The following is a 27,332-nucleotide window of genomic DNA, read 5'->3' as shown; positions in this document are numbered from 1 at the left end:
CAGCTCAAGTTCACACAGACTTTCATGTGTGTTTTCTTCCAGAAATTTTAGATTTTATATTTATTTAGGTCTGTGATCCATTTAGAGTTAACTTTTCTGTCAATTGTGAAGTCTGTGTCTAGGCTCATTTTTTTATGTATGAACGTCTAATTGTTCCAGCACTATTTGCTGGAAAGACTCATTTTTCCATCAAATTGCCTTTGTGCCTATGTCAAAAATCAGTTGATAATATTTGTATGCATTTGTTTATTGGCTTTCTATTATGTTCCCTTGATTAATGTGTTCATTCTTTCACCAACACTGCATTGTCTTGATAACGGCAGCTTTGTAATAAGCCTTGAAGTGGGACAATGAGATTTTTCCCATTTTGTTCTTCTTTCTCAGAATTGGGTTATTTTGGTTCCTTTACCTTTCCATATAAAATTTCAGTCAGTTTGTTGATTGCTACAAAAAAATTGCTGGGATTTTTATTGAAATGGTATTGAATCAATAAATCAAGTTGGGAAGAACTGACATCCTAACAATATTTAGTCTGTCCAATCCATGAACATGGAATCTCTCTCCATTTATTTAGATTTTTAAAAATTTCTTCCATTAATGTTTCACAGCTTTCTACATACAGATCCTGTATATATTTTGTTAGATTTATACTTAAGTGCTTCACTTTTTTGGTGCTATTGTAAATGGTTTTCTTTTTTGTAATTTCAAATTCCAATTGTTCATTGCTAGTATATAGGAAAACAATTAAATTTTATATATTGACCTTGTGTCCTGAAACCTTGCTATATTTACTTAGTAGTTCCAAGAATTTTCTATAGATTCTTTGGGTAGATTCTACGCAGACAGTCATGTAATTTGTTAATAAAAACAGCTTTACTTTTTCCTTTCCAATATGTATGTCTCTTATTTTTCCTTCTTGTTTTATTGTACTAGTTAGGACTTCCACTACATTGTTGAATAGGAGTGGTGAAAGAGGACATTCTTGACTGGTTCCAATCTTGGGGAAGTGTTTAATCTCTCATTATTAAGTACCATTCTTCTTTGTTAAAAAATCTTTCTGAATCTGTGCCATAAGTATGTCTCTTATGTAAGCCACAGTGATTTGGCTTTGTTAACCAATCTAAAAAGTTTTTTTTTTTTTAAACAGGGTCTCACTCTGTACCCCAGGCTGGAGTGCAGTGGCACAAACATGGCTCCCCGGGCTCAAGTCATCTTCCTGCCTCAGCCTCCTGAGTGGCTGGGGCTACAGGCACATACCACCACATCTAGCTAATATATAATATATATAATTATGTATAATTAGAGTCTTGCTCTGTTGCCCAGGCTGGAGTGCATGGAATGCAATGGTGCAATCTTGGCTCACTGCAACCTCTGCCTCCCAGGTTCAAGCAATTCTCCTGCCTCAGCCTCCTGAATAGCTGGGATTACAGCTGCCCGCCACCATGCCCAACTAATTTTTGTATTTTTAGTAAACAGAGTTTCACCATGTTGGCCAGGCTGGCCTCAAACTCCTGACCTCAACTGATCCGCCTGCCTCAGCCTCCCAAAGTGATTTCTTTATGTATTTTGTAGAGACAGTCTTGCCATATTTGCCCAGGCTAGTCTCAAACTCCTGGCCTCAAGTGATCCTCCTGCCTCAACCTCCCAAAGTGCTGGGATTATAGGCATAAGCCACTTTACCTGACCTGAAAATATACTTTAATTGGTGAGATAAGCTAATTTATATTTATTGATGTGGTAAATATGTTTGGTGTCAGTATGACATATTGTTTAGTGTTATAATCATATATATTCATGTCTTCATAGGGTCTAGTTTATTTGCTTGTTTTTTACTGTGATTTAGTGAGGTTTATATTTTTGTTCTAATGATTATGTTTATTTTAATCCATTATATAACCCTTCTTTACTTTTTTTCTTGGTAAATGACTATTGCTTCCCTCTAATGAGCAATATTGAAAGTAACTATAAACCTCTTTTGCCCCAACTCTCCCTTTTCCTCAACATCTGATTTGAAGTAATGTCCTTTTACTTCAGTTAATAACTATAAGGCAAATGACAAGCTAATTCTACTTTTCATAGCTCTCCCCACTCCCCCACCAATTTTTTATAGTTGTACTGTATCTACATTGTCAGAGCACACAACCATTGCATACTATTCTCTATTCCTTGTAAGCATAATTTAGACTTATTTCTGTAAATAAATATATGATTCATCCTTACCATAAATCCTCATATCAAACTTTTCAATTATGTTTGTTGTTTAATGTTCATGCTATTTAGTAGATTCCTTAGGAATGATCTGGGCAAAATAGTCCCTGAATTCTAATGTTTTCATTAGAACTTGCCTGTGACTCTTATAATTAAAGGTCAGCTTGTCTTCTTATAAAATTTCTGGCTCATATTTTCTTTCCTTGATTTTCTTAAACATTTTACTCTACAAATTTTGACAAAATATTGATGTTAAAAAGTAAACAAAATAGAATTTAAGAAAAGACATAAATAAGGATAAAGTGAGATGCTACATAAGGAACAATTTACAAAGCAGATATAATAATCATAAATGTGAATGGCCCTAGCAAAAAATCTCAACATACAAAAGTGGGAACAGTCAGAATTACAAGCTAAAATTGATATAGCCACAGCCATAGTGGGAATTTCTATTATGCCTCTTTCAGAAACTTATAAATCAAAAAGACCTTAACTTAGTAAATGGAGATAAGGTCTAAACACAATTGATAAACATAAACTTGATCTAACAGATAAACATTGAGAAGCAGGGAGGCAGTTTAGCATAGTGAATTAAGAGATATATTTTTATCTCAGATATTGTTTGGTTCTTCTGTAAAATTTGTTTGGTTCTTTCTGAGGACTAAGCTCTGATTTTTTATCTTGCTCAAATTCTTCTATTAATCTCAGGTCTTTATACAAACTCAACCAATTGTCAACCAGAAATGATTAAATTTACTTATAGCCTGGAAGCACCATCCCCCCCACTTCAAATTGTCCTGCCTTTCTGGAACAAACCAATGTATTTTTCAAATGTATTTGATTGATGTCTCATGCCTCCCCAAAATGCATATAACCAAGCTGAACCCCAACCACCTTGGGCACATGTTCTCAGGACCTCCTGATGGCTATGTCACGTGTCATGGTCGCTCATATTTGGCTCAGAATAAATCTATTCAAATATTTTACAGAGTTTGACTCTTTTCATCGACATTTCTAAATATTTCTCCATCCTTGCTGAGATTTCTTATCTTTCCATTCATTACAACATATTTTCTTTTACCTCATAGAGCATAGTTATAATAGCTGTTTCATAGTCCTTGTCTGATCAGGCCAACATCTATGTTATCTCAGGGTTGGCTTCCATTAATTGTCTTATCTTTTGCAAAGGACTGCCTTTTTCTGGTTCCTCCTATGCTGAGTAATTTTGAATTGTGACTGTTATGTTGTGGAAACCACGGATTCCGTTTTACTCCTCAGAATAGTGTCGATGTTTTTGCTGTGGCAGGCAATCAATTAACTTGATTCAACTCAAACTGCAAACTGACCCAACCTGTGGTTATAAGTAAATCACATCTCAGTTGAGTTCTGACTAGCTGCAGATTGCTTTGTGTCTACCCCATAGGTGTGCCTCAGGGGTCAGCTAGAGATCTAAGCAAAGTTTATACTCAGAAATTGCAGCATGACCTTCTCTGTCTCTGTTCTGGGATTTCCCCCTCCTTCCAGTGACTGTGCTGCTGCAGACTCTGCTCTCAGGTTGTTCAAGCCAAAAAACAAAAATAAAAAAAAAAAGATGGCTTTCTATTGTGTTTTAGCTACTCTGTTAGTGGACTGCCCTCAGGCTAACACATCAAAAACAGGAAACTTACCTCTTCTTAATGGCACCTTCTTCCAAGTTTCATCTTCCCACCAAAACTTGCCTGCTTTTGTTCACTGTCTTTAGCCTTCAGGTACTCGTTTTTGGCATTTCGTTCAGAGTTGAACATTGTGATCTGAAAGAGAGTCACAAGTTACTTGGTCATATTGAAACAGAATTCTTTTGTTATACTTAAAAAAAAATTATTTCCCAGCCATACTCTCCTTCCTCTTTTCCCATACGCACCCATTCCATACTAGTTATTTCTCAGTGTTTCAATTCTTATTCAATACATGTATTTATGTATATATGTGGACTAGGAAGATATATAGTTATAAGTTAGTGTTTGTATTTATTTTAATTTACATACTTTATTTTTTCATTCAAAATTGCTTTTTGTAATCTAATCATATTGCTATATGTAAATGTAGTTCATGATGTCTGAGAATTGCATGTATTTCATTCTATGACTATACAAAGTTTAACTTATCCAGTCTCCTAAACAAATTGGATTTATCGCCCGGGCATGGTGGCTCACACCGTAATCCCAGCACTTTGGGAGGCCGAGGCAGGCAGATCACTTGAGGTCAGGAGTTTGAGGCCAGCCTGGCCAACATGGTGAAACCCCATCTCTACTAAAAATAGAAAAAATTAGTCGGGCATGATGGCAGGCATCTGTAATCCCAGCTATTCAGGCGGCTGAGGCAGGAGAATCGCTTTGGAGGTCTTATTTAAGAAATACTTACTGATGTGAGGTCATAAGGAAATTATAAATTTCTTTATATTGAACTTTTAGTTACAATACTCGTATTAAGGTCTTTAATGCATTTGGACCTTTAGTATGTATTGTGTGATAGGAATCTTTGGGTTTTTTTCAATATAGTGAAACTATTTTCTTGATACAATTTACTAAATATAATTTTCTGATTTCTGATGTTACCATTAACCTATAATAAACTTCAAGTCTGCTTCTAAGGTATCTACTTCTTTTGACTGGTTTATTTGACTGATTTTGCACTTTACAATTCTATTTTATTTCAATAATTTACACTAGGGCTAGTATTTTTTAAATAGTTCCTATTTATAGATGATTATATTCCCTAAAATTTTAGAATCAGTTAATCAGACTCCACCTCCCACCTTAAGAATTTAATTAGAAATACAGAAAATTTTTAATTTTTTTGAGAGAGAATTAACAACTTTATCATATTAAGCCTTACCACATTTCAAAGTGTTAAATCTTTCCATTCATTCAGACCTTTAAAAAATATCCTTAAAAGAGTTTTCAAAATACCTCCATTAAGGACAGAGCTTCTTCAATTGTATTTTCTTTTTATTATTATTATTATTATTATTATTATTATTATTATTATTCATTAAGTTTTAGGGTACATGTGCACAATGTGCAGGTTTGTTACATATGTATACATGTGCCATGTTGGTGTGCTGCACCCATTAACTCATCATTTAGCAATAGGTATATCTCCTAATGCTATCCCTCCCCCCTCCCCCGACCCCACAACAGTCCCCGGTGTGTAATGTTCCCCTTATTGTGTCCATGTGTTCTCATTGTTCAATTCCCACCTATGAGTGAGAACATGAGGTATTTGGTTTTTTGTCCTTGCGATAGTTTGCTCAGAATGATAGTTTCCAGCTTCATCCATGTCCCTACAAAGGACATGAACTCATCAATTTTTATGGCTGCATAGTATTCCATGTGTATATGTGCCACATTTTCTTAATCCAGTCTATCATTGTTGGATATTTGGGTTGGTTCCAAGTCTTTGCTATTGTGAATAGTGCCTCAGTAAACATGCGTGTGCATGTGTCTTTATAGCAGCATGATTTATAATCCTTTGGGTATATACCCAGTAATGGGATGGCTGGGTCAAATGGTATTTCTAGTTCTAGATCCCTGAGGAATCACCACACTGACTTCCACAATGGTTGAACTAGTTTACAGTCCCACCAACAGTGTAAAAGTGTTCTTATTTCTCCACATCCTCTCCAGCACCTGTTGTTTCCTGACTTTTTAATGATCACCCTTCTAACTGGTGTGAGATGATATCTCATTGTGGTTTTGATTTGCATTTCTCTGATGGCCAGTGATGATGAGCATTTTTTCATGTGTTTTTTGGCTGCATAAATAAATATCTTCTTTTGAGAAGTGTCTGTTCATATCCTTTGCCCACTTTTTGATGGGGTTGTTTGTTTTTTTCTTATAAATTTGTTTGAGTTCATTGTAGATTCTGGATATTAGCCCTTCGTCAGATGAGTAGGTTGCAAAAATTTTCTCCCATTCTGTAGGCTGCCTGTTCACTCTGATGGTGGTTTCTTTTGCTGTGCAGAAGCTCTTTAGTTTAATTAGATCCCATTTGTCAATTTTGGCTTTTGTTGCCATTGCTTTTGGTGTTTTAGACATGAAGTCCTTGCCCATGCCTATGTCCTGAATGGTATTGCCTAGGTTTTCTTCTAGGGTTTTTATGGTTTTAGGTCTAACATTTAAGTCTTTAATCCATCTTGAATTAATTTTTGTATAAGCTGTAAGGAAGGCATCCAGTTTCAGCTTTCTACATATGGCTAGCCAATTTTCCCAGCACCATTTATTAAATAGGGAATCTTTTCCCCATTTCTTCTTTTTCTCAGGTTTCTCAAAGATCAGATAATTGTAGATACGCGGCATTATTTCTGAGGGCTCTGTTCTGTTCCATTGGTCTGTATCTCTGTTTTGGTATCAGTACCATGCTGTTTTGGTTACTGTAGCCTTGTAGTATAGTTTGAAGTCAGGTAGCGTGATGCCTCCAGCTTTGTTCTTTTGGCTTAGGATTGACTTGGGAATGTGAGCTTTTTGATTCCATATGAACTTTAAAGTAGTTTTTTCCAATTCTGTGAAGAAAGTCATTGGTAGCTTGATGGGGATGGCATTGAATCTATAAATCACCTTGGGCAGTATGGCCATTTTCATGATATTGATTCTTCCTACCCATGAGCATGGAATGTTCTTCCGTTTGTATACTCTTTTATTTCATTGGGCAGTGGTTTGTAGTTCTCCTTGAAGAGGTCCTTCACATCCCTTGTAAGTTGGATTCCTAGGTATTTTATTCTCTTTGAAGCAATTGTGAATGGGAGTTCACTCATGATTTGGCTCTCTGTTTGTCTGTTATTGGTGTATAAGAATGCTTGTGATTTTTGCACATTGATTTTGTATCCTGAGACTTTGCTGAAGTTGCTTATCAGCTTGAGGAGATTTTGGGCTGAGACGATGGAGTTTTCTAGATATACAATCATGTCATCTGCAAACAGGGACAATTTGACTTCCTCTTTTCCTAATTGAATGCCCTTTATCCCCTTCTCCTGCCTCATTTTCCTGGCCAGAACTTCCAACACTATGTTGAATAGGAGTGATGAGAGAGAGCATCCCTGTCTTTTGCCAGTTTTCAAAGAGAATGCTCCCAGTTTTTGTCCATTCAGTATGATATTGGCTGTGGGGTTGTCATAGATAGCTCTTATTATTTTGAGATATGTCCCATCAATACCTAATTTATTGAGAGTTTTTAGCATGAAGAGTTGTTGAATTTTGTCAAAGACCCTTTCTGCATCTATTGAGATAATCATGTGGTTTTTGTCTTTGGTCCTGTTTATATGCTGGATTATGTTTATTGATTTGCGTATGTTGAACCAGCCTCGCATCCCAGGATTGAAGCCCATTTGATCATGGTGGATAAGCTTTTTGATGTGTTGCTGGATTCGGTTTGCCAGTATTTTATTGAGGATTTTTGCTTCAATGTTCATCAGGGATATTGGTCTAAAATTCTCTTTTTTTGTTGTGTCTCTGCCAGGCTTTGGTATCAGGATGATGCTGGCCTCATAAAATGAGTTAGGGAGGATTCCCTCTTTTTCTATTGATTGGAATAGTTTCAGATGGAATGGTACCAGCTCCTCCTTGTACCTCTGGTAGAATTCGGCTGTGAATCCATCTGGTCCTGGACTTTTTTTGGTTGGTAAGCTATTAATTATTGTCTCAATTTCATAGCCTGTTATTGGTCTATTCAGAGATTCAACTTCTTCCTGGTTTAGTCTTGGGAGAGTGTATGTGTCAAGGAATTTATCCATTTCTTCTAGATTTTCTAGTTTATTTGCATACAGGTGATAATAATATTCTCTGATGGTAGTTTGTATTTCTGTGGGATGAGTGGTGATATCCCCTTTGTCATTTTTTATTGCGACTATTTGATTCTTCTCTCTTTTCTTCTATATTAGTCTTGCTAGCGGTCTATCAATTTTGTTGATCTTTTCAAAAAACCAGCTCCTGGATTCATTGATTTTTTTGAAGGGTTTTTTGTCTCTATTTCCTTCAGTTCTGCTCTGATCTTAGTTATTTCTTCCCTTCTGCTAGCTTTTGAATGTGTTTGCTCTTGCTTCTCTAGTTCTTTTAATTGTGATGTTAGGGTGTCAATTTTTTATCTTTCCTGCTTTCTCTTATGGGCATTTAGTGCTATAAATTTCCCTCTACACACTGCTTTGAATGTGTCCCAGAGATTCTGGTATGTTGTGTCTTTGTTCTCACTGGTTTCAAACAACATCTTTATTTCTGCCTTCATTTCGTTATGTACCCAGTAGTCATTCAGGAGCAGGTTGTTCAGTTTCCATGTAGTTGAGTGGTTTTGAGTGAGTTTCTTAATCCTGAGTTCTAGTTTGATTGCACTGTGGTCTGAGAGACAGTTTGTTATAATTTCTGTTCTTTTACATTTGCTGAGCAGTGCTTTACTTCCAACTATGTGGTCAATTTTGGAATAGGTTTGTCATGGTGCTGAAAAGAATGTATATTCTGTTGATTTGGGGTGGAGAGTTCTGTAGATGTCTATTAGGTCCACTTGGTGCAGAGCTGAGTTCAATTCCTGCATATCGTTGTTAACTTTCTGTCTCGTTGATCTGTCTAATGTTGACAGTGGGGTGTTAAAGTCTCCCATTATCATTGTGTGGGAGTCTAAGTCTCTTTGTAGGTCACTAAGGACTTGCTTTATGAATCTGGGTGCTCCTGTATTGGGTGCATATATATTTAGGATAGTTAGTTCTTCTTGTTGAATTGATCCCTTTACCATTATGTAATGGCCTTCTTTGTCTCTTTTGATCTTTGTTGGTTTAAAGTCTGTTTTATCCGAGACTAGGATTGCAACCCCTGCCTTTTTTTGTTTTCCATCTGCTTGGTAGATCTTCCTCCATCCCTTTATTTTGAGCCTATGTATGTCTCTGCACGTGAGATAGGTTTCCTGAATACAGCACACTGATGGGTCTTGATTCTTTATCCAATTTGCCAGTCTGTGCCTTTTAATGGGAGCATTTAGCCCATTTACATTTACAGTTAGTATTGTTATGTGTGAATTTGATCCTGTCATTATGATGTTACCTGGTTATTTTGCTCATTAGTTGATGCAGTTTCTTCCTAGCCTTGATATTCTTTACAATTTGGCTTGTTTTTGCAGTGGCTGGTACCGGTTGTTCCTTTCCATGTTTAGTGCTTCCTTCGGGAGCTCTTTTAGGGCAGGCCTGGTGGTGACAAAATCTCTCAGCATTTGCTTGTCTGTAAAGTATTGTATTTCTCCTTCACTTATGAAGCTTAGTTTGGCTGGATATGAAATTCTGGGTTGAAAATTCTTTTCTTTAAGAATGTTGAATATTGGCCCCCACTCTCTTCTGGCTTGTAGAGTTTCTGCGGAGAGATCAGCTGTTAGTCTGATGGACTTCCCTTTGTGGGTAACCCGACCTTTCTCTCTGGCTGCCCTTAACATTTTTTCCTTCATTTAAACTTTGGTGAATTTGACAATTATGTGTCTTGGAGTTGCTCTTCTCTAGGAGTATCTTTGTGGTGTTCTCTGTATTTCCTGAATTTGAATGTTGGCCTGCCTTGCTAGATTGGGGAAGTTCTCCTGGATAATATCCTGCAGAGTGTTTTCCAACTTGGTTCCATTCTCCTCGTCACTTTCAGGTACACCAATTAGACGTAGATTTGGTCTTTTCACATAGTCCCATATTTCTTGGAGGCTTTGTTTCTTTTTATTTTTTTTTCTCCAAACTTCTCCTCACGCTTCATTTCATTCATTTCGTCTTCCATTGCTGATACCCTTTCTTCCAGTTGATCACATCGGTTACTGAGGCTTGTGCATTCGTCACGTAGCTCTCGTGCTGTGGTTTTCAGCTCCATCAGGTCCTTTAAGGACTTCTCTGCATTGATTATTCTAGTTATCCATTTGTCTAATTTTTTTTCAAAGTGTTTAACTTCTTTGCCATTGGTTCGAACTTCCTCCTTTAGCTCAGAGTAGTTTGATCTTCTGAACCCTTCCTCTCTCAACTTGTCAAAGTCATTCTCCGTCCAGCTTTGTTCTGTTGCTGGTGAGGAGCTGCGTTCCTTTGGAGGAGAAGAGGCACTCTGATTTTTAGAGTTTCCCGTTTTTCTGCTCTGTTTTTTCCCCATCTTTGTGGTTTTATCTACCTTTGGTCTTTGATGATGGTGATGTACAGATGGGTTTTGGGTGTGGATGTCCTTTCTGTTTGTTAGTTTTCCTTCTAACAGTCAGAACCCTCAGCTGCAGGTCTGTTGGAGTTTACTGGAGGTCCACTCCAGACCTTGTTTGCCTGGGTATCAGCAGCGGTGGCCGCAGAACAGCGGATATTGGTGAACCGCAAATGCTGCTGCCTGATCGTTCCTCTGGAAGTTTTGTCTCAGAGGAGTACCCGGCCGTGTGAGGTGTCAGTCTGCCCCTACTGGGGGTGCCTCCCAGTTAGGCTACTTGGGGGTCAGGGACCCACTTGAGGAGGCAGTCTGCCCATTCTCAGATCTCAAGCTCCTTGCTGGGAGAACCACTACTCTCTTCAAAGCTGTCAGATAGGGACATTTAAGTCTGCAGAGGTTATTGCTGTCTTTTGTCTGTGCCCTGCCCCCAGAGGTGGAGCCTAAAGAGGCAGGCATGCCTCCTTGAGCTGTGGTGGGCTCCACCCAGTTCAATCTTCCCGGGCGCTTTGTTTACCTACTCAAGCCTGAGCAATGGTGGGTGCCCCTCCCCCAGCCTTGCTGCCACCTTGCAGTTTGATCTCAGACTGCTGTGCTAGCAGTGAGCAAGGCTCCATGGGCGTAGGACCCTCCGAGCCATGTGCAGGATATAATCTCCTGGTGTGCCATTTGTGCAGCCCATTGGAAAAGCGTAGTACTAGGGTAGGAGTGACCCGATTTTCCAGGTGCCATCTGTCACCCCTTTCTTTGACTAGAAAAGGAAATTCCCTGACCCCTTGTGCTTCCCGGGTGAGGTGATGCCTCGCCCTGCTTCAGCTCATGCACGGTGTGCTGCACCCGTTGTCCTGCACCCACTGTCCGGCACTCCCCGTGAGATGAACCAAGTACCTCAGTTGGAAATGCAGAAATCACCCGTCTTCTGTGTCACTCACGCTGGGAACTGTAGACTGGAGCTGTTCTTATTTGGCCATCTTGGCTCCACCCCTCTCAATTGTATTTTCTATAATTTAAATGCTTTTGAGTTTGTGAGTTTGTTTTGTATTCAGCTTCTTGCTATCTTAATACTAATAATTTGCTAACTCTGGTTTCTTTGTAGACAGTCACAACACCTATAAAAAATAAAGAAAAGAAGGGGAAAAAAAGTCTGTTTCTCCCCCATCATTCTCATACCTTGGATTTTTGTTTGTTTGCTTTATTTTATTGTTCAGGACTTCTAACATTATGTTGAACATTAATTCAGTTAATGGTGGCTAACATCCTTGTCTCCTTGACTTTTAAAATGTTTAAGGTTTCCTATTACTGAATTGTAATGCTAAGTAAATGCTGAAATACATCAAATCCTTTTATTGCAACTGCAATCCAATCAGATAAGCCTGAGAACAGTGAAAAATCATGAGATTTTGTCTTTAATCCATTAATATATAACTTATACTACAAGATTTTTCATTCTAGAACCATTTTTACAACCCTGAATTCACTCATAATCAACCATGACAAACGCACACACACCTGTATATATTTATCTAATCTACTTATATACTTTTATATGTATATGCATATATGCACATACACACTGAAAGAGACAGAAAATTTAAAAGTCATCTCCATGAATAAAATGGGCCTGTACTTTTCTTGTATCATAATTACCTAGTTTTAGTATAAAATATATTCCATTCTTATAAAATTAATTGGTTTGTTTTTCCTTGTTATATAAGTTAGGGATGTCTGTACTCACCAATAAAAGCATCTCAGCCTGTGACTTGCGGAGGTGGGAAAAATAGAAAAAGGTTCATCATCATGACAATTATATTCTTATTCTTACTGTTATATATTACATGATTATTTTCTATTCTATTTTTATATTGTATTTTTATCTATTTTATAATGTAAGTTTTTTATATTTTCCAGATATATATTTTCCAGAGAACCAAAAGTTTCTTTTGGGGGAATTTCATTTATTTGCATCTCTATTTCTTGGTTGGCATTGCCAGTGATTTGTCTTTTGGCTTTGCCAAGGTTTTTTCAAAACTTCAACGTGGGTTCTGTTCATCTTTTTTAAATGATATCTCATTGTCTTGTTTCTCCTCTCCTTTGGCTTACTCTGCCAGTTTGTTACCAATCACAAGGGTTTTATTGCCCAATGCTGGGGTGCAGTGCAGCCAGGCCTGAATTTTTTTCAAAGCTTTATATGTGTTCTAAAGTGTGAGAGGGGTTGACAACTACTGGTCTATAATCATTCTTCTCAAATCTATCTGATCCTAAGATTGCTTTTGAGGCTTTTAGAAAACATACTCCTGGACAACACAATGTAGTGATTATGAATCAGCTGATCTAGACTGAAGCCTAAGAGTGCATATTTTTAAAAAAGCTTGGCAGGTGTTTCTGACTACCAGCAAGACTGGAAAATCACTGAAATTTGAGTGCTTATAAAACACTGTATAGTGCCAAAAGCATAAGTGACCTCTGAGGTTGTAGTGATTTCTAAGGTAGAAGTTAAGAGATGTTTAGGTGGTTTGGGGGAATTCGGAGGATACTCAGCAATCCAGGAAGAGGAGGAAGTATTAGTAAAGAGCAAGAGCTGAAAGACATGAAGGTCAGCTCCTAAAAATAAAAGAAGTCTTATCAAGACATCAAAAGCAAAGAAGAGAGTAGCAAGAACTAGAGTTGAAAATAGGCCACAGAAAAATCCATATTACAAATGGATTTTACCCAAGACTTACAAGAAGCCATTGAAGGGGGTTAAGTTGGGAGATGACACAAATAGAGTTTTGCTTTAAAAAGGACTGGTTTAGCAACAGAAGAGGAAATTAAATGGAGAGAAAGCAGGACTGTCTTCCTTGAAGCCTGAAGACAGTCATCATCCTTGAGGTGGCCACTATAATCCAGGAGATAAATGATGGTGGCTTGAACTATGATACAGCTGGAGAGAAAAAGACTACTAGGCATGACTAAAAGGTACAGATGTTACTGGATGTAAGGCATATATGAAAAGAAAGAGTAAACATCATCACCAGTTTATTGTTCATAATTATTCTCTGAGCTATATATTTTGGATTGAATATATCTACAACTGTTCAGACATTCTCTAAAATATTGAGGTAAAAGTGTAAATGTTTACATTTTATACAAAATTGTCACAATTTAAATAACATTGATAATAATATATAATAATATTATATCATCATCATCATAATATCTCATTTCCTTGTTTCTCTTCTCTTTTGGTTTATTATGCCACTTTGTTACCAAATATTCAATTTGGTAACAAATTGAATTCAATTATACAAATATTCACTGTAAACAAATATTCAAACTCATAATAAGTAAAAATGATTAGACAGGTTAATTTCATAGTATATCACAATCCTTGTCATTTCAGCTTTGGTCTGCTCTAAACTTATCCATCTCCGTCCATTACTGGAACAACTCTGCAAAGTCCTTATTCCCTAAAACATCACTGATACCATTAAAGCCACTAACAGAGACTGAACTCAGAATAAAGGAAATCATAGAGAAACTAGATCAGCAGATCCCACCCAGACCTTTCACCCACGTGAACACCACCACCAGTGCCACACACAGCACAGCCACCATCCTCAACCCTCGAGATACGTACTGCAGGGGAGACCAGCTGGACATCCTACTGGAGGTGAGGGACCACTTGGGGAAGAGGAAGCAATATGGTGGGGATTTCCTGAGGGCCAGGATGTCCTCCCCAGCACTGATGGCAGGTGCTTCAGGAAAGGTGATGGACTTCAACAACGGTACCTACCTGGTCAGCTTCACTCTGTTCTGGGAGGGCCAGGTCTCCCTGTCTCTGCTGCTCATCCACCCCAGTGAAGGGGCGTCGGCTCTTTGGAGGGCAAGGAACCAAGGCTATGATAAAATTATTTACAAAGGCAAATTTGTTAATGGCACCTCTCATGTCTTCACTGAATGTGGCCTGACCCTAAACTCAAGTGCTGAACTCTGTGAATATCTGGATGACAGAGACCAAGAAGCCTTCTATTGTATGAAGCCTCAACACATGCCCTGTGAGGCTCTGACCTACATGACCACCCGGAATAGAGAGGTATCTTATCTTACAGACAAGGAAAACAGCCTTTTCCACAGGTGAGTATACTTTTCATGTATACTGAGAAGTGTCCCCTGAGAAGTGCCCCAGTCAGAGCTACATTGCCCATTGCAACATTGAGCATGACTCAGAGGCCTCCTGTACTCAAGGTAAGACATGTGTTGTCTTCTTAGGGCCTCTACTCACTACTCTAGGCCAAAGTTTGCATTTTCACTATATTGTCCCATTCAGTCATGTGTTTTGCTATAACCATTCTTCTATGTGTTCATAGATGTTCCACTGAAAAAAAGATTCCTTGATAAGTGTATGATAACATCCATGCTCCTTCACCTCCTATATCATATTTTGTTAATTTTGCCCCTTAAATATCTTTGCATTGATCCATTTCCCCCCACGCACAGTGCTGCTATTCAAGTTCACACCATCATCATCTCATCTAGATTACCCATACCAGCTTCCCAACTGGTCTCTCTCCCAGCAGTCATACCCTCTCTAATCCATTCTCTACACTGAGTGATCTTTCTAAAAAGCCAATTTCTACTGGTTTTCTCCAGTTGATCCCATGATCGGATATTCCTCAGTATATACCTCTCAGGGTGGAGGAGTCCTTCTTACTCCTCATGTTGTGACCTAGTGATTCCTGCAAACCCCTGGTTCAACAGGCCTCCACAAACCGGGGTGGAAGCATGTTTCCTCTATCAATCATGGCTGTGGCAATGCCATGCTTTTCTCCCCTGACTCACAGAGGCTCACTTCCTGATTTCCCTGTTATCCACTAACCTGAAAACCACTTTGTTGATTAGAATGAACCATCAGGGTCGCTTCATGGGCCACTTTGAGGATTTGCAAAGGATAACTATCTGTTATCACAAATCCCAGAACTGTGAGCCAAGCCCTAAGACATCTATCAGTCCCAGAGACTTTTGCTCATTGGCTAACTTTGCATAAGTCTCAGAGGCTCAGTCCATTTCCTTTTCTCTTTCAATTCTGCCAGTACCCTTTTATTTTCCCCCACGAAGATTTATTTTTCCTCAGCTTGGTGACAGAGTAGAATGCTAGGTTCACAGAAATCCCTTTCTAGCAGTTTTCAAAGTCAAGTTTAGAGTCTTTTTTCCATAAGCTTTCAAAAAAAATATGCTAAGAGTAGGCACCAAACATGACAAAATAACATGCATTCCAGAATCTTACCTCATTATCCAAGTTTTGGCTCCTGATCTATAGTCCCTGGCTCCCTTCTGAAAAGTAAAAGCACAGTTAAGTTTCTGTTCCCTCCCTTTTATCTCTGATGGTACATCTCATCAAATCTCTTCCTACCCATCAACCATCCTTATGCCTAAATCCTAGTAAGGATGAAAACATGCTGATCCTTTCTCTTCTCAGGATGGCACCTGGAGAGACATCTATAGCAGGAAATCAGGTACCACTTATATCTGTTATACTTGGCACCTGGGTCCTCATTCTCCCCTTAATCCCTTTCTTCCTTCCTCCACTTTCATGGCCATATACAGAGGTTTGAAACAAAGTGTGAGTAAGAGCTTTCAAGCAGGAAGAGTGATCTTTCATCAATTGGAGGAAAGAAATGTAAGGTACATTTATTAACACATCGGATTCAACACTACATTCTGCCAGTCACTTTGATAGATATTAAGGATACAGCAGTGGACCAGACACACACATTACCTTCCTTCATAAAGCTTATGATCTTCAGAAAGCAAGTTTGTCAGAAAAGTCAAAGGTAATCATAGCAGGAAATGTGGATTAAAAATGAAGCAGAGGCCCTCTGATAAAAGGTCTACCTGCCACCCAAAAAGGCTGGATTCCTTGGGTACATGATGGGGAGACAATAAAGGGATGTAAGCAGTAGTGCAGTTGGATTTGCAATGAGAAAGGGTGCTCTGGCAGTCGGATTGAAAAATTTAGGTGGGATAAAACTGAGACTTGCATGACCAATTAGAGGCTCACAGTAATCCAAGGAAACTATTCTGCAAACTTGAATAGGAGATGTGGAAGCAGAAAGAGAGAAGAGAACTTGTAAATTAGATAAATATTTTGATTCTAAAATTCCAGGACACACTGATTACATGTGGCAGATCGGTAGAGCTGCTTTGGACTTCAGGTGCTCTCAGCAGGGTAGAAAGTCTTCCAAAATCCTCACTCATTTACAATACCCAATATATCTAAAATTTACAACAATAATAACAGCTTCCAGTTATAGAAAACTAAAAATTTTCCTTCACTCACAAGCAGATGATTCACCTGTGTTATGTGGGCAGAGAGCAGGCTAATTTATTGTTCTATTTTTTTTTTGAAGGTCCAAAGTGGGAGTTGAAATGATGAAGGATCGTAAACACATTGATGTCACTAATTGTAACAGTAAGTTGGCTCTGTCCTGAGTTAGGTGATGCTCAGAGGAAACTTTTATCAGCATTAACCTAAATAATTGTAGTTCTCCTGGAGCACAATTCCTAGCAGATGTCTATGATGTCAATCATGCTGGACTTTAAAGGGAGAAATGAACTCAAGGAAATGATTTCAAAATGTTTATAGGAGATTACATCTTGATATATCCAAAAGGAGAAAGTATTAGTATCTACATTCGTGTTTAAACCTGAGAGTTCATCTCCTAGAGTCTTAGGCACTGTGCAAATGTCTTTGAAGGACGGATATCTACAGCTTCAGAATAGGAAAACTTTCGGTTTTGGTTTCCTAACTCTCTGTTGGCATAACCCCCTAACATTTAGTTGATGCAATTACCAATTTTATATGGAGCTTTCATCTGATTATATGTTTTAAAGACAAACACAAAGCCATGTTACTTATGAAAGAATATTTATACTACCTTAGCTTTAAAACAACTTTTTATAAAGTCTATCTTAGTTTACCGATAACATCCATCATGATACTTACTTCAACTCATAATAATTTATTGCCACCATTTATTCATTTATTCCACAAATGTTTATTTATTTATTTTTCCTCACATCATATGGGTAATGTGCTGATGTCATAACAAGGTTTGAGGGAGGCACATCTCACACATGAGCATGAAAACCCAATCATCATGATTCTGAACTACAAAAGGATCAGCAAACATTTACTGAGCACTGAATAGATATCAGGCATTATGGACAAATGGAGAAAAATAAATGCTCAGTTAGCTTGCAATGTGAAAGACATTCAATCTACGAACTCTATGAAGACAGTAAAGAGGCAAAAGAGCTTATGTTAAAGTTGGTATTTGACTGAGTCCTGAAGGATATGTGTAGTCAGAGAATGAAGAAGAGAAACCTCATAAAGATCATGGGTAGTGTTGCTGGATTTAAGCAAATAATAATACAGGGAATCAAATGAATATGAGTAATTTCTAATTACCTGTCATATATACATTGAGAAAAGGGGAAAATATTGCATGGACCATACTTACACTAAAAAATTATTCCTTGTTAGAAGTAATACAAATTTAATACGGTGTCCTGTATTTTTTATCTAACACTTTTTACCTGATAATTCCCGTCATGAGCAAAGTCATCATGGACTTCTTCAATAGGCCAATGGGGTGAGCATATTGTGGAATGCAGCAGAGGATAAGCCTAGAAAGAGAGGAAGAACCTAATCATGAAGGTTCTCAAGTGTCATGCTGAGGATTTCAGTGATTATTCAGTAGACTTGAAAGCCACAGAAACCAACTGAGGAAGAGAGTGGTATGATCCACTTTGTGGTTTAAAATGCAAATTCACAATTTAACAAAAGCATGATCTGCAGAAAGGCAATTTAAAAAGTCACTAAGGAATATAAAATAAAATTCATATAAATAGAAGGAAAAAACACTGTCTCTAGATGGGATGACTTTATATTTAAAAGAATGTCAGTTGTCTATGTATCATTTTCTTATTGCTGCTATAATAAAGTGGCTTTAAAAACAAAAATATAACATCTTATAGTCTGTAGTCCAGATGTCCAATGCTGGTCTCATTGAGCTAATCCCAAGGTAGAGCAGGAGCATGTTCCTTCCTGGAGGCTCCAGGGGAGAATCTGTTCCTTTGCTTATTCCAGGTTTTTAAGGCTGCCCACATTCCTTGCAGCCCTCTTCCTCTATCTTCAAAGCCACAGCAGAGGGTCAAGTTTTCCTGTCACATCTTTGACCCACTCTTCTGCCTCCCTCTTCCACTTTTGAGGACCAATGACATTAGATTGGGCCTACCCATGTAATCCAGGATAGTCTCTCCATCTCAAAGGCCATACCCTGGTCATATCTGGAAAAGGCAACATTGTTGTGGGAATTAAGGGACAGGAGAGACCAATGGATGGAATAAGAGGATTTTATTTAGGTGGCTACCTGCCCAGTGGATTAACTTCCAAAGGCTGAGCCCCGAACAAAGACAGGGCTTGACTCTTATACATGTACCTGAAAGGGTATTGGCTAGCTTGAATATACACTTCACTAAATGGTGCAAAACCTACAGGGCGGGCAAGCAAGCTTACAGAAGCAGAACAAAGGCAGTTTATCAAACAGTGACAGGTTTTACAACTCAAGCCAGGTGTTGCAACTCAGGCATATGTTGTGACCTTCGCTGTGCTGCACAGAAGGGAAAAACAGGCACTTACAAAACTTGCAAAGATAATTTTAAGAATAGTAAGGGGGGAAGGGGGAAGCTGAATGAGAAAAACTTGTTTTTCCCAACCTTGCTTTGGGATGGGAGGGAGAGACTCTGAAGCCCATCCCTTCTGGGACCCAGCTCTGCTGATAATGCTACCAAAGCCTCAACAGAGCCCTGCCCTTCCCTGGGTCTTAGAGTGGGTCAGCCTAGTACAGGAAAACTTGTTTTTCTTTTTATATCTTCTGCTTCAACATATTCACAGGTTTTAAGAATTAGGATGTGGATATCTTTGGGGGACTATTAGTCTCCCTATCTAATAAAAAATATAATGGAATCTATTTCTCAGTGGGCAGATCTATGCAAACCTACTCCCAAAGTTTGAGGAAGCTGAGAGGCCACAAAAGAGTCTGACACATCCAGTTTCTCGAAACATTTAGTAGGGACTTACAAGCAGAAGCCATGTTTATGTCTCCATTGTTGAGAGAAGATGGTGGATCTCCACACCATTACCCCCAGACCTAGGGCTTACAGAGCATAAGGGAAGGGTGGTTCAGATGGGATATACAGGACAATTGAAGTACAATACCACCAAGGCTGTTTGACCTACGGGCAAGATTTACCATAATTATCTGTTGTTATACAAGAAACACTAGATAAACCGGGGTTAATCAGGAGCCAACATAGCAGATTAGCATCTAAAATGGAGTTGCTTTTGCCTGATATACAGAATCCTGATATTATTACCCACATACTGTTCAAAATGCTCAAGCTTATTCTAAAACTATTAAGTAAAATAAACATGTAAGAGTAATCATAAGCAAATTTGTTATAAGTTTGAGACATGGCAAAATGAATACCTGACACACAAATATTACACAACATAGGGTTTACAACAATACACTTAAAGGCTATGTTCTCAGCAAAGTGTGCCAGTACATTATTAGGATAAAGAATACTTAATAACTATGAATCTCAAGTTTCCAGGGTCATGGTATTCAATCATCTAGGGTGCAATGCTATCAAGCCTCATAGAAACCCATCAATATCACACTGTAATTCCAACATAATTATAGGATTATACAAACTCCCTTTAGTAAGCCAAATCACCAGGACTTAAGAGCTATTCCAGGTGCACTTTCCAATTCTGCCACCAGCACCGTTTTACCACTTTATCCATAGGTTACAAATACAATACAACCATGTAATGATGCACTATTCTGTGGACATAGGCAGCCAGAGACTGCAAGGCCTCTGAGGAACTAAGCAAGGAGGGTAAAGCAGAAACTGCTGATGGTTCCCCAATATTCACTGCCTTCTCCTTCTTTAGTAATAGAAACCAGTTTGTGGCTAGACCCATGGCTATCCTTTCTTATATCTAGTTGTGGCCATGACTAAGTTTTTTCCGGGAGTGTGAGTGGGAAACTTCTAGGTCATGCTTTAAAAGCAAAACAACGGGCCCTCCCTATCCATTTCTTCCCTTACTACTAGCCGAACTTTAGATATAATGTGAGAATGGCAAGAGCCAAATTAGACCATGAGATTAAAGCCACACAGTAAGAATGTCATAGCCACAACATAGAAGGAACAAGAGTCCCTGACACCATGCAATGGCATATTAGCCCTGGCCTTCTCACTCCAGGCCTGTTATGTGAGACAGAAATAATCTTTTATTTTTAAGTCATTATTATCTTGGTCTTTCTTACAGCATTCAAACTGGTTTCCTATCTCATACAGAACGTAGTATCAGTATAGAAGTCCTGATATAACAAATCCTAAAATACAAGGCATTGGCTCAGTGATGGGATGGCAGCATAGAGAGTGGTAAGGAAACATGACAGGAGAAATTGGATGCCCTTTGTTATGCCATAACAAGACATTTGCTGCACTGCTACCTACCTGTAATGGAAGGCAGACTATGCGCAAACAGAGCCTGAAACTCTAGTGAAACTTCCTGGATTATCTCAGAATATTGGTTTGTATTGGATGTTGCATGTTGCTTTTAGCAAAGTCTGGTTTTACAAAAAATTGTCAAGCTAGGTGACTATTATACTATTTGAGGTTTTTATATTTAATGTACATATTTTAAGCCATTTTTTGAACACGGAAAAATTAAGATTATTCATTCCTTCATTAATGAAACAAAGGTAAAGAATTTTATACAGCGGCACCAACTGGCAGACCACTAACATCATTTGGGTAAGAGACAAAGAAGTCACCACAGAGTCAGGAAAAAAGGATAGAACGTCAAAGAAAGGATAGAACGTCAAGATTTAGCTAATGACCAAATATAGGAGAAAAGGAATTAGACAGAAGGCAAGATGACTCAAAATCTCTTAAAGGAATAAGAAGAAGTGCCTGAAGCAAAGCTAATGATCAAAGAATAGGACTAGAAAGGGACAGAAAAAGGAAATAGGCATTACAGGAAGGGGGAAAGAGAGCAAGAAAATGAAGGACCAGGAAAGAAGGCTAGATGTCTAACTTATGCCAATAAAATCATTTACGAGTGTCTTTGTTACCAGAGAGTGAAAAAATAGAAGAGAAATGCCAAGTTGGAATGAAGCCTCCCGTCCCTGGTGGTTATACTTTACAAGGAAAATGGATAACAACATTTTGCAACCAGGTTCAGTTAGACACAATTAAGATAAATGGCTGTTTGAAAGGCAAACTCATTTACCTCCTGGGAGACTCTACGCTACGTCAGTGGATCTACTACTTCCCCAAAGTTGTAAAAAGTAGGTAGTTACTTTATATTCTCTTAGAAATTCAGGCTGGTTTTAAAGTACTTTTAATGAGGTCTCTATTCTGTCTTTTGAGCTATTTTGTTTTTTACTTCATTTGGCTTTCTGGATTTGAACCTTTACATTTAAAATGTATTTTATTCCTTCTTTCATAAGAAATGTTGGTCTTCTTTTAAAATTCCAGTGAAAACTTTACATTTTTGATTGACATTTTACATGTATGAACTGGGGGTACTGTACCCTAGAGAGTAGAAAGGCTCCAGTGAGCAATTATCTAGGTGGGGTGGGTATTTTAAATGATAGGACATTCTTTTTCATGAATATTAACCATTATCTTCTATTTAAAACATCTATTTTTTTTTTATCAGCACTGAAGTTTTTTGATCTTCATGAAACTGGAATCTTTAAGAAACATTTGCTTCTGGATGCAGAAAGACACACTCAGATTCAATGGAAAAAACATAGCTATCCCTTCGTCACTTTCCAGCTCTACTCTCTGATAGATCATGATTATATCCCTCGGGAAATTGACCGGCTATCAGGTGACAAAAACACAGCCATCGTCATCACCTTTGGCCAGCACTTTAGACCATTTCCCATTGACATTTTTATTCGCAGGGCCATCGGTGTTCGAAAGGCTATTGAAAGGCTGTTCCTAAGAAGCCCAACCACTAAAGTGATTATTAAGACAGAAAACATCAGGGAGATGCACATAGAGACAGAGAGGTTTGGAGACTTCCATGGTTATATTCACTATCTTATCATGAAGGATATTTTCAAAGACCTCAACGTGGGCATCATTGATGCCTGGGACATGACCATTGCATATGGCACTGATACTATCCACCCACCTGATCATGTGATTGGAAATCAGATTAACATGTTCTTAAACTACATTTGCTAAGGGATAAATACTACACAAAATCACTAGGAACCAATCTCTGCACATAATCCCACATGTATTGTAAAGTAAGTTTTACTCATTTTAGGAACTAAGGAAAATAAATTTAAAAGAATCTGTTTGGGGAGGAAGGCTATGTAAGGACAATGACAACTGATAAGGGATGCAAAACCAAGAGAATCAGACATGAAGAATGACTATACCATGCCTGGTTCTGATGCTTGTTTAAAATATTAAAGAAGTTTTTTAAAAGCCATGTTATTAAGCTGATTTGAAAATATCTGTACAAATTCATGATGCTTTCTATTTCCAATATAGATATTTCCTAGCTCTGTCTATTGAAAAGGCCTAGGAGCAATGATAACCCATTAGCAATAATCACTCCTAGCACCCTGACTGTGATGTCTAAGAACCCTTCCTCAATAAAAGAAAAGAGGCATCCTTGAAGGGAAGGCTGATTCCAGGACTGGAACAGAAAATATATATACCATGAGCCTGGATATCTTGTTATGCCAGAAAGCAAATAATCAAAGACAAATGGAATCATATCATGGAACAGAGGAGGTAACCCAAAGGAGTCTCTTCATTGGCCATAGATAGATTAGTTTTAGCATCAAAAAGACGAATGACTGCAGTTAATTGAAATACATAATATATAAAATCCATGAGGTCATAACAATACAAAAAGAGACATGCAAGAATAAAAGCAAAATCTCTCATGTGTCGTAAGTGGAGTTGGGTAAACCCTTATTTTGAAAATTGGCAACAAAAGGGAAATATATGAACATTTATCCTCTTTCCTGTTAAAGAGAAAATCAATAACCCTAATAGATAAGGGAAATTTCTTCTTTTTGGAAGAATTACAGCTAATGAATACAGAAAGAATGACAGAATTAGGAAAGCACCATTTAAAAACTTCTACTCAAATAAGTAAGTAAGGCAGAGATCATCAGTGAATGAACTTTTTTAAAAGGTTTGATTGGAACTTTACTATGGATATAGCAGGCTGTCACTTCTGAATCCACTGCTCAAACTTAGCTTTATTAATTTTAAAGCTTTATAACAGCAGGACAACTGGTCATTATGTCCTACATGATTTGATGCAATGTAAAGTATACAACACCACCTATGAAGGAGCGAGATCTGTAAGAAAGATGCTCAATTTGGAAGTCATCAGTATATATAGGTGCCTGCTAAAAATGAGGAGATGGTAATATTTTCACACACAAAGGGAACTCTCATACACTCTTGGTGGGAATGTAAGTTGGTACAGCCATTATGGAAAACAGTATGGCAGTTCCCCTAAAAACAGAACTACCATATGACCCAGCAATCCCTCTGCTGAGTATCCCAAAGGAAATGAAATCAGCACTTCATAGAGATATCTGCATTCTCATGCTCACTGCAGCATTATTCACAATAGCCAAGACAGAGAAACAACATAAGTGCCCATCAATAGATGAACAGATAAATAATTTGCAGTATATATGTACAATGGAATATCACTCAGCCTTACAAAAGGAGATGCTGCTATATTTGCAATAACATGGGTGAACCTGGAGGACGTTATGCTAAGTAAAATAACAATATTGAAGGAAAGAAATAATACTGAAAGAAAAATATTGCTTGATCTCACTTATATATGGAACTTAAAAACTACACATAGAAACAGGGTAGAATGGTAGTTATCCAGGCTGGGAGGAAGAGAAAACAGGCAGATGTAGGTCAAAGGGTACAAACTTGCAGTTCTATTGGATGAATGTCTAGAGAGCTAATGTACAGCATGAGAACTACAGTTAATATTGTATATGGAAAATTTGCTGAGAGACTAGATTTTAGGTATTCTACCTCAATTAAAAAGGTAATTGTGGCCAGGCACAGTGGCTTACGCCTGTAATGCCAGCACTTTGGGAGGCCGAAGCGGGAGGATCACGAGGTCAGGAGATCGAGACCACAGTGAAACCCCGTCTTTACTAAAAATACAAAAAAAAATTAGCGGGGGACGGTGGCGAGCGCCTGTAGTCCCAGCCACTCAGGAGGCTGAGGCAGGAGAATAGCGTGAACCCGGGAGGCGGAGCTTGCGGTGAGCCGAGATGGCACCACTGCACTCCAGCCTGGGCTACAGAGCGAGACTCTGTCTCAAAAAACAAACAAACAAACAAAAGGTAATTGTTCAGTGATGAATATGTTAATATACTGACTACAGTAATCATTTCACTATGCATATGTATATCAAAACATCACACTGTTTACCTTAAATGTATGCAATAAAAAATAAAAGATACATACATAAATTTCTTTAAATGTCCCACACACAAGACAAATACGTGTTCAAATACATCAGTCTCTGAAGCCTCTGCACCACTCTACACGCTGCTCCTTCTGACTAGAATGCCCTCCTGCCCCTCCTTCCACCTGTCAAACTCCCAATCACCCTTTAAAACCAGATTGAATTATTCTTCTGTGAAGCTTTCCCTGACACCCCGAGAAAGAATAATGTTTCCACAGTGTTTTGTCATTTACTCCATAAAAGAAACAAAAACATGTATTTTTAAAAGTATCTGTTATCTCTAATAGCTTGTAAACATCTTGAGGAAAGAGACTAAGTTTTGCTTCTTTTTCCCCCAAAGTGAACTTTATTAAAACATTTACCATCTCTTTAGAAAGAGGTTTTACCATCTCTTTAGAAAGCTCCAGAATCTACAACCAGGAATAAGTGTTAATGGGATAGAACAATGAGAGAACAGCATATGATAGTGAAATGTACTTTATTATTAATACGAATTCAGTGGGCTCACAGAATGAACCTTTTTGCCAAACTGGGGGGAAAGCATTTTCTGTAAAGTATCTTTAGAAAAATATGTATAATTTGAAAAATGGTTATCCAAATTTAACATCTGTCATATAAAAGGCTCATAAAAGGTGTGTGGCTGTGTTTCTCAAGATTGTGGGGTCAATTTTGTCACCCCATCGGCAACCTTGGTCACATTATGCCTAGACATTCTGGTTTTGTTCTTGGGGTTAATAATGGTTGTGGTCTTATAAGAAAAGGAAATCTGGAAATCTTGTCCCTGTTATTAATACGCCTGTCATTACTAATAAAAGTGGTTTGTTGATATGCTAAATATGTTGAAAAAGCTGTCACTTTGCATGAAATTAACTAGGGAAATACTTCTTTATAGCATGAATATGTAAATGTTCAAAATTTCACAGTAAACTCAAGAAATTAATTTCTAGTTCTCTCACCTTGTATCCAATATAAGTGCAAATTAACTTACATTTAACCTTCCTGGGCTGAGGTAAGTAAATTTGCAAACACAGAGTTAAAAGCTTCCTTTTTATTCCCCAAAAACACTTCTGTTAATTCACAGCCCTTCCCTGGATGAGTCAAGATTTTTGACACTCTTGAGGTGTCACCACAGAGCAAAGGATACCTCAGAGCAAAGTGATGGTCTCCCCATTTCTCAATTCCCCCTTCTATCTATTCAATTTCCAACAATTAAGATTTCAATTTCCAAATATATCCAAAAGATCTTCAGACATCCAGACAAGAACCCCATTCACAAAAACAAGGTGCTCTTACATACAGTAAAAACATTCCCTTTTTGTCAAGGTTTATTTTTCCAGTCTTCACCTGAGGCTGGTAGCTGGCAGCATCTTCTTTAAAGATAGGATTTTCCTTCATTGAAATATTCCATGTGGCCCTTTGGCTATCTAGGCATGTTTTACAGCCTAAAGGTATAACACTTAGAGCACAGAGCAATGGCTGTGGGGCTGAATGTGCTGAGCTAATCCTAAAGTTTTCTGTACCTCTCAGCAGATCTCCGAGAGGCAAGGCAGATGTTGCTGAGCACAGTGATTCCCGCCACTGTTTCTGGTCTCAAAGCCTGAATTGTGTTAATTGCAGCTCTTGGTAAGGAAAAAGGAGTGCTGGTGTGAAGATAAGCACCAAACAGCAGACAGCCACATTCAACCCAAAATTTATACCCAGAGGGTGGGAACACTTAAGTCCCATCATCGCGTACTACAGAGCCTGCTCCAACCTCACAGGAAGCCAAGACATCCAGGCACCTATGCACCTTGTGAACCTGTTCCCAGCATTCCTAAGGGTCACTTTGTAATCCATGGCATGTGCCTCCCCCTGGTACTTGTGTGGCTATAACAAAGAGGAGGACTAGCAGATGCAAAGCTGTGGGAGCAGAGCCACCAGGGGTGCAGCTGGGACCTCCATCAGGGCATGGTTTATGAAGGCCCCTAAATGGTCTGTGTGCCACCTTGATGTCAGTTTCCCACCAAGCCTCCTTCTCCCCTTACTTCCTGACCCCCAACCTCTGGTTTCTCTATTCTCTTCCAACTCACCAGAGTGGAGGAAGCATCCTTCATGGAGATGCACAGCTGTGATCCCAGCTCCATGATTGGAACCATTTTATTCATCTTTAGTCCTTAGCACTGGGCCCAGCACATAGTAGCAAGCAATAAATATTTGTCAAATAAGTGATGCTGTATCTCTGTGTATCTAGAACATGACATAAAACAGAAAATAAATGGTAGTGTACATAAAAAAGGGACACAGCACATTTCAGAAATTAATCAAAAATAAATCTTCTGTGAACTGAGAGAAGGAAGAATCAAAATAAAACAGAGTAGCAC

The 27,332-nt window shown here is 38.3% G+C and overlaps 2 protein-coding genes and 1 non-coding gene across 7 annotated transcripts in view; 1 reads left to right on the top strand and 2 right to left on the bottom strand.

Annotated features, from left to right (window-relative positions):
• The window catches only part of NXPE1 (neurexophilin and PC-esterase domain family member 1), a 46,723-nt gene extending 19,553 nt beyond the window's left edge, over nucleotides 1-27,170 (top strand). For 3 of the 5 annotated variants that reach the window (XM_055094861.3, XM_055094862.3, XM_063608266.1), the window contains 4 exons: nucleotides 13,750-14,483; nucleotides 16,757-16,818; nucleotides 21,563-21,775; nucleotides 22,150-25,798. In XM_055094861.3, the coding sequence (XP_054950836.1) occupies nucleotides 13,750-14,483; nucleotides 16,757-16,818; nucleotides 21,563-21,775; nucleotides 22,150-22,685 (1,545 nt within the window). In that variant the 3' untranslated portion in view covers nucleotides 22,686-25,798. Of the gene's footprint in view, nucleotides 1-13,749; nucleotides 14,484-16,756; nucleotides 16,819-21,562; nucleotides 21,776-22,149; nucleotides 25,799-26,499 lie in introns of those variants that run through there. The other 2 variants (XM_055094864.2, XM_055094863.2) reach the window with 2 other exon arrangements.
• The window catches only part of NXPE2 (neurexophilin and PC-esterase domain family member 2), a 222,418-nt gene that overhangs the window by 144,628 nt on the left and 50,458 nt on the right, over nucleotides 1-27,332 (bottom strand). Inside the window, exons 2-5 of the mRNA XM_063608269.1 lie at nucleotides 27,042-27,198; nucleotides 17,946-18,035; nucleotides 15,634-15,680; nucleotides 3,876-3,998 (exon numbers count right to left, since the gene is read on the bottom strand). The gene's annotated coding sequence lies outside the window, so the exon portion shown is untranslated. The remainder of the gene's footprint in view (nucleotides 1-3,875; nucleotides 3,999-15,633; nucleotides 15,681-17,945; nucleotides 18,036-27,041; nucleotides 27,199-27,332) is intronic.
• LOC112441304 (small nucleolar RNA U13) lies at nucleotides 17,426-17,529 on the bottom strand. Its single transcript, XR_003029239.1, has one exon. It is a non-coding gene; the product is annotated as a small nucleolar RNA U13 (small nucleolar RNA).

The sequence above is a fragment of the Pan paniscus genome, chromosome 9 (assembly GCF_029289425.2).
Source record: "Pan paniscus chromosome 9, NHGRI_mPanPan1-v2.0_pri, whole genome shotgun sequence".
Classification (NCBI taxonomy): Eukaryota; Metazoa; Chordata; class Mammalia; order Primates; family Hominidae; genus Pan; species Pan paniscus.
This window is presented reverse-complemented; position numbering and strand designations above follow the sequence as displayed.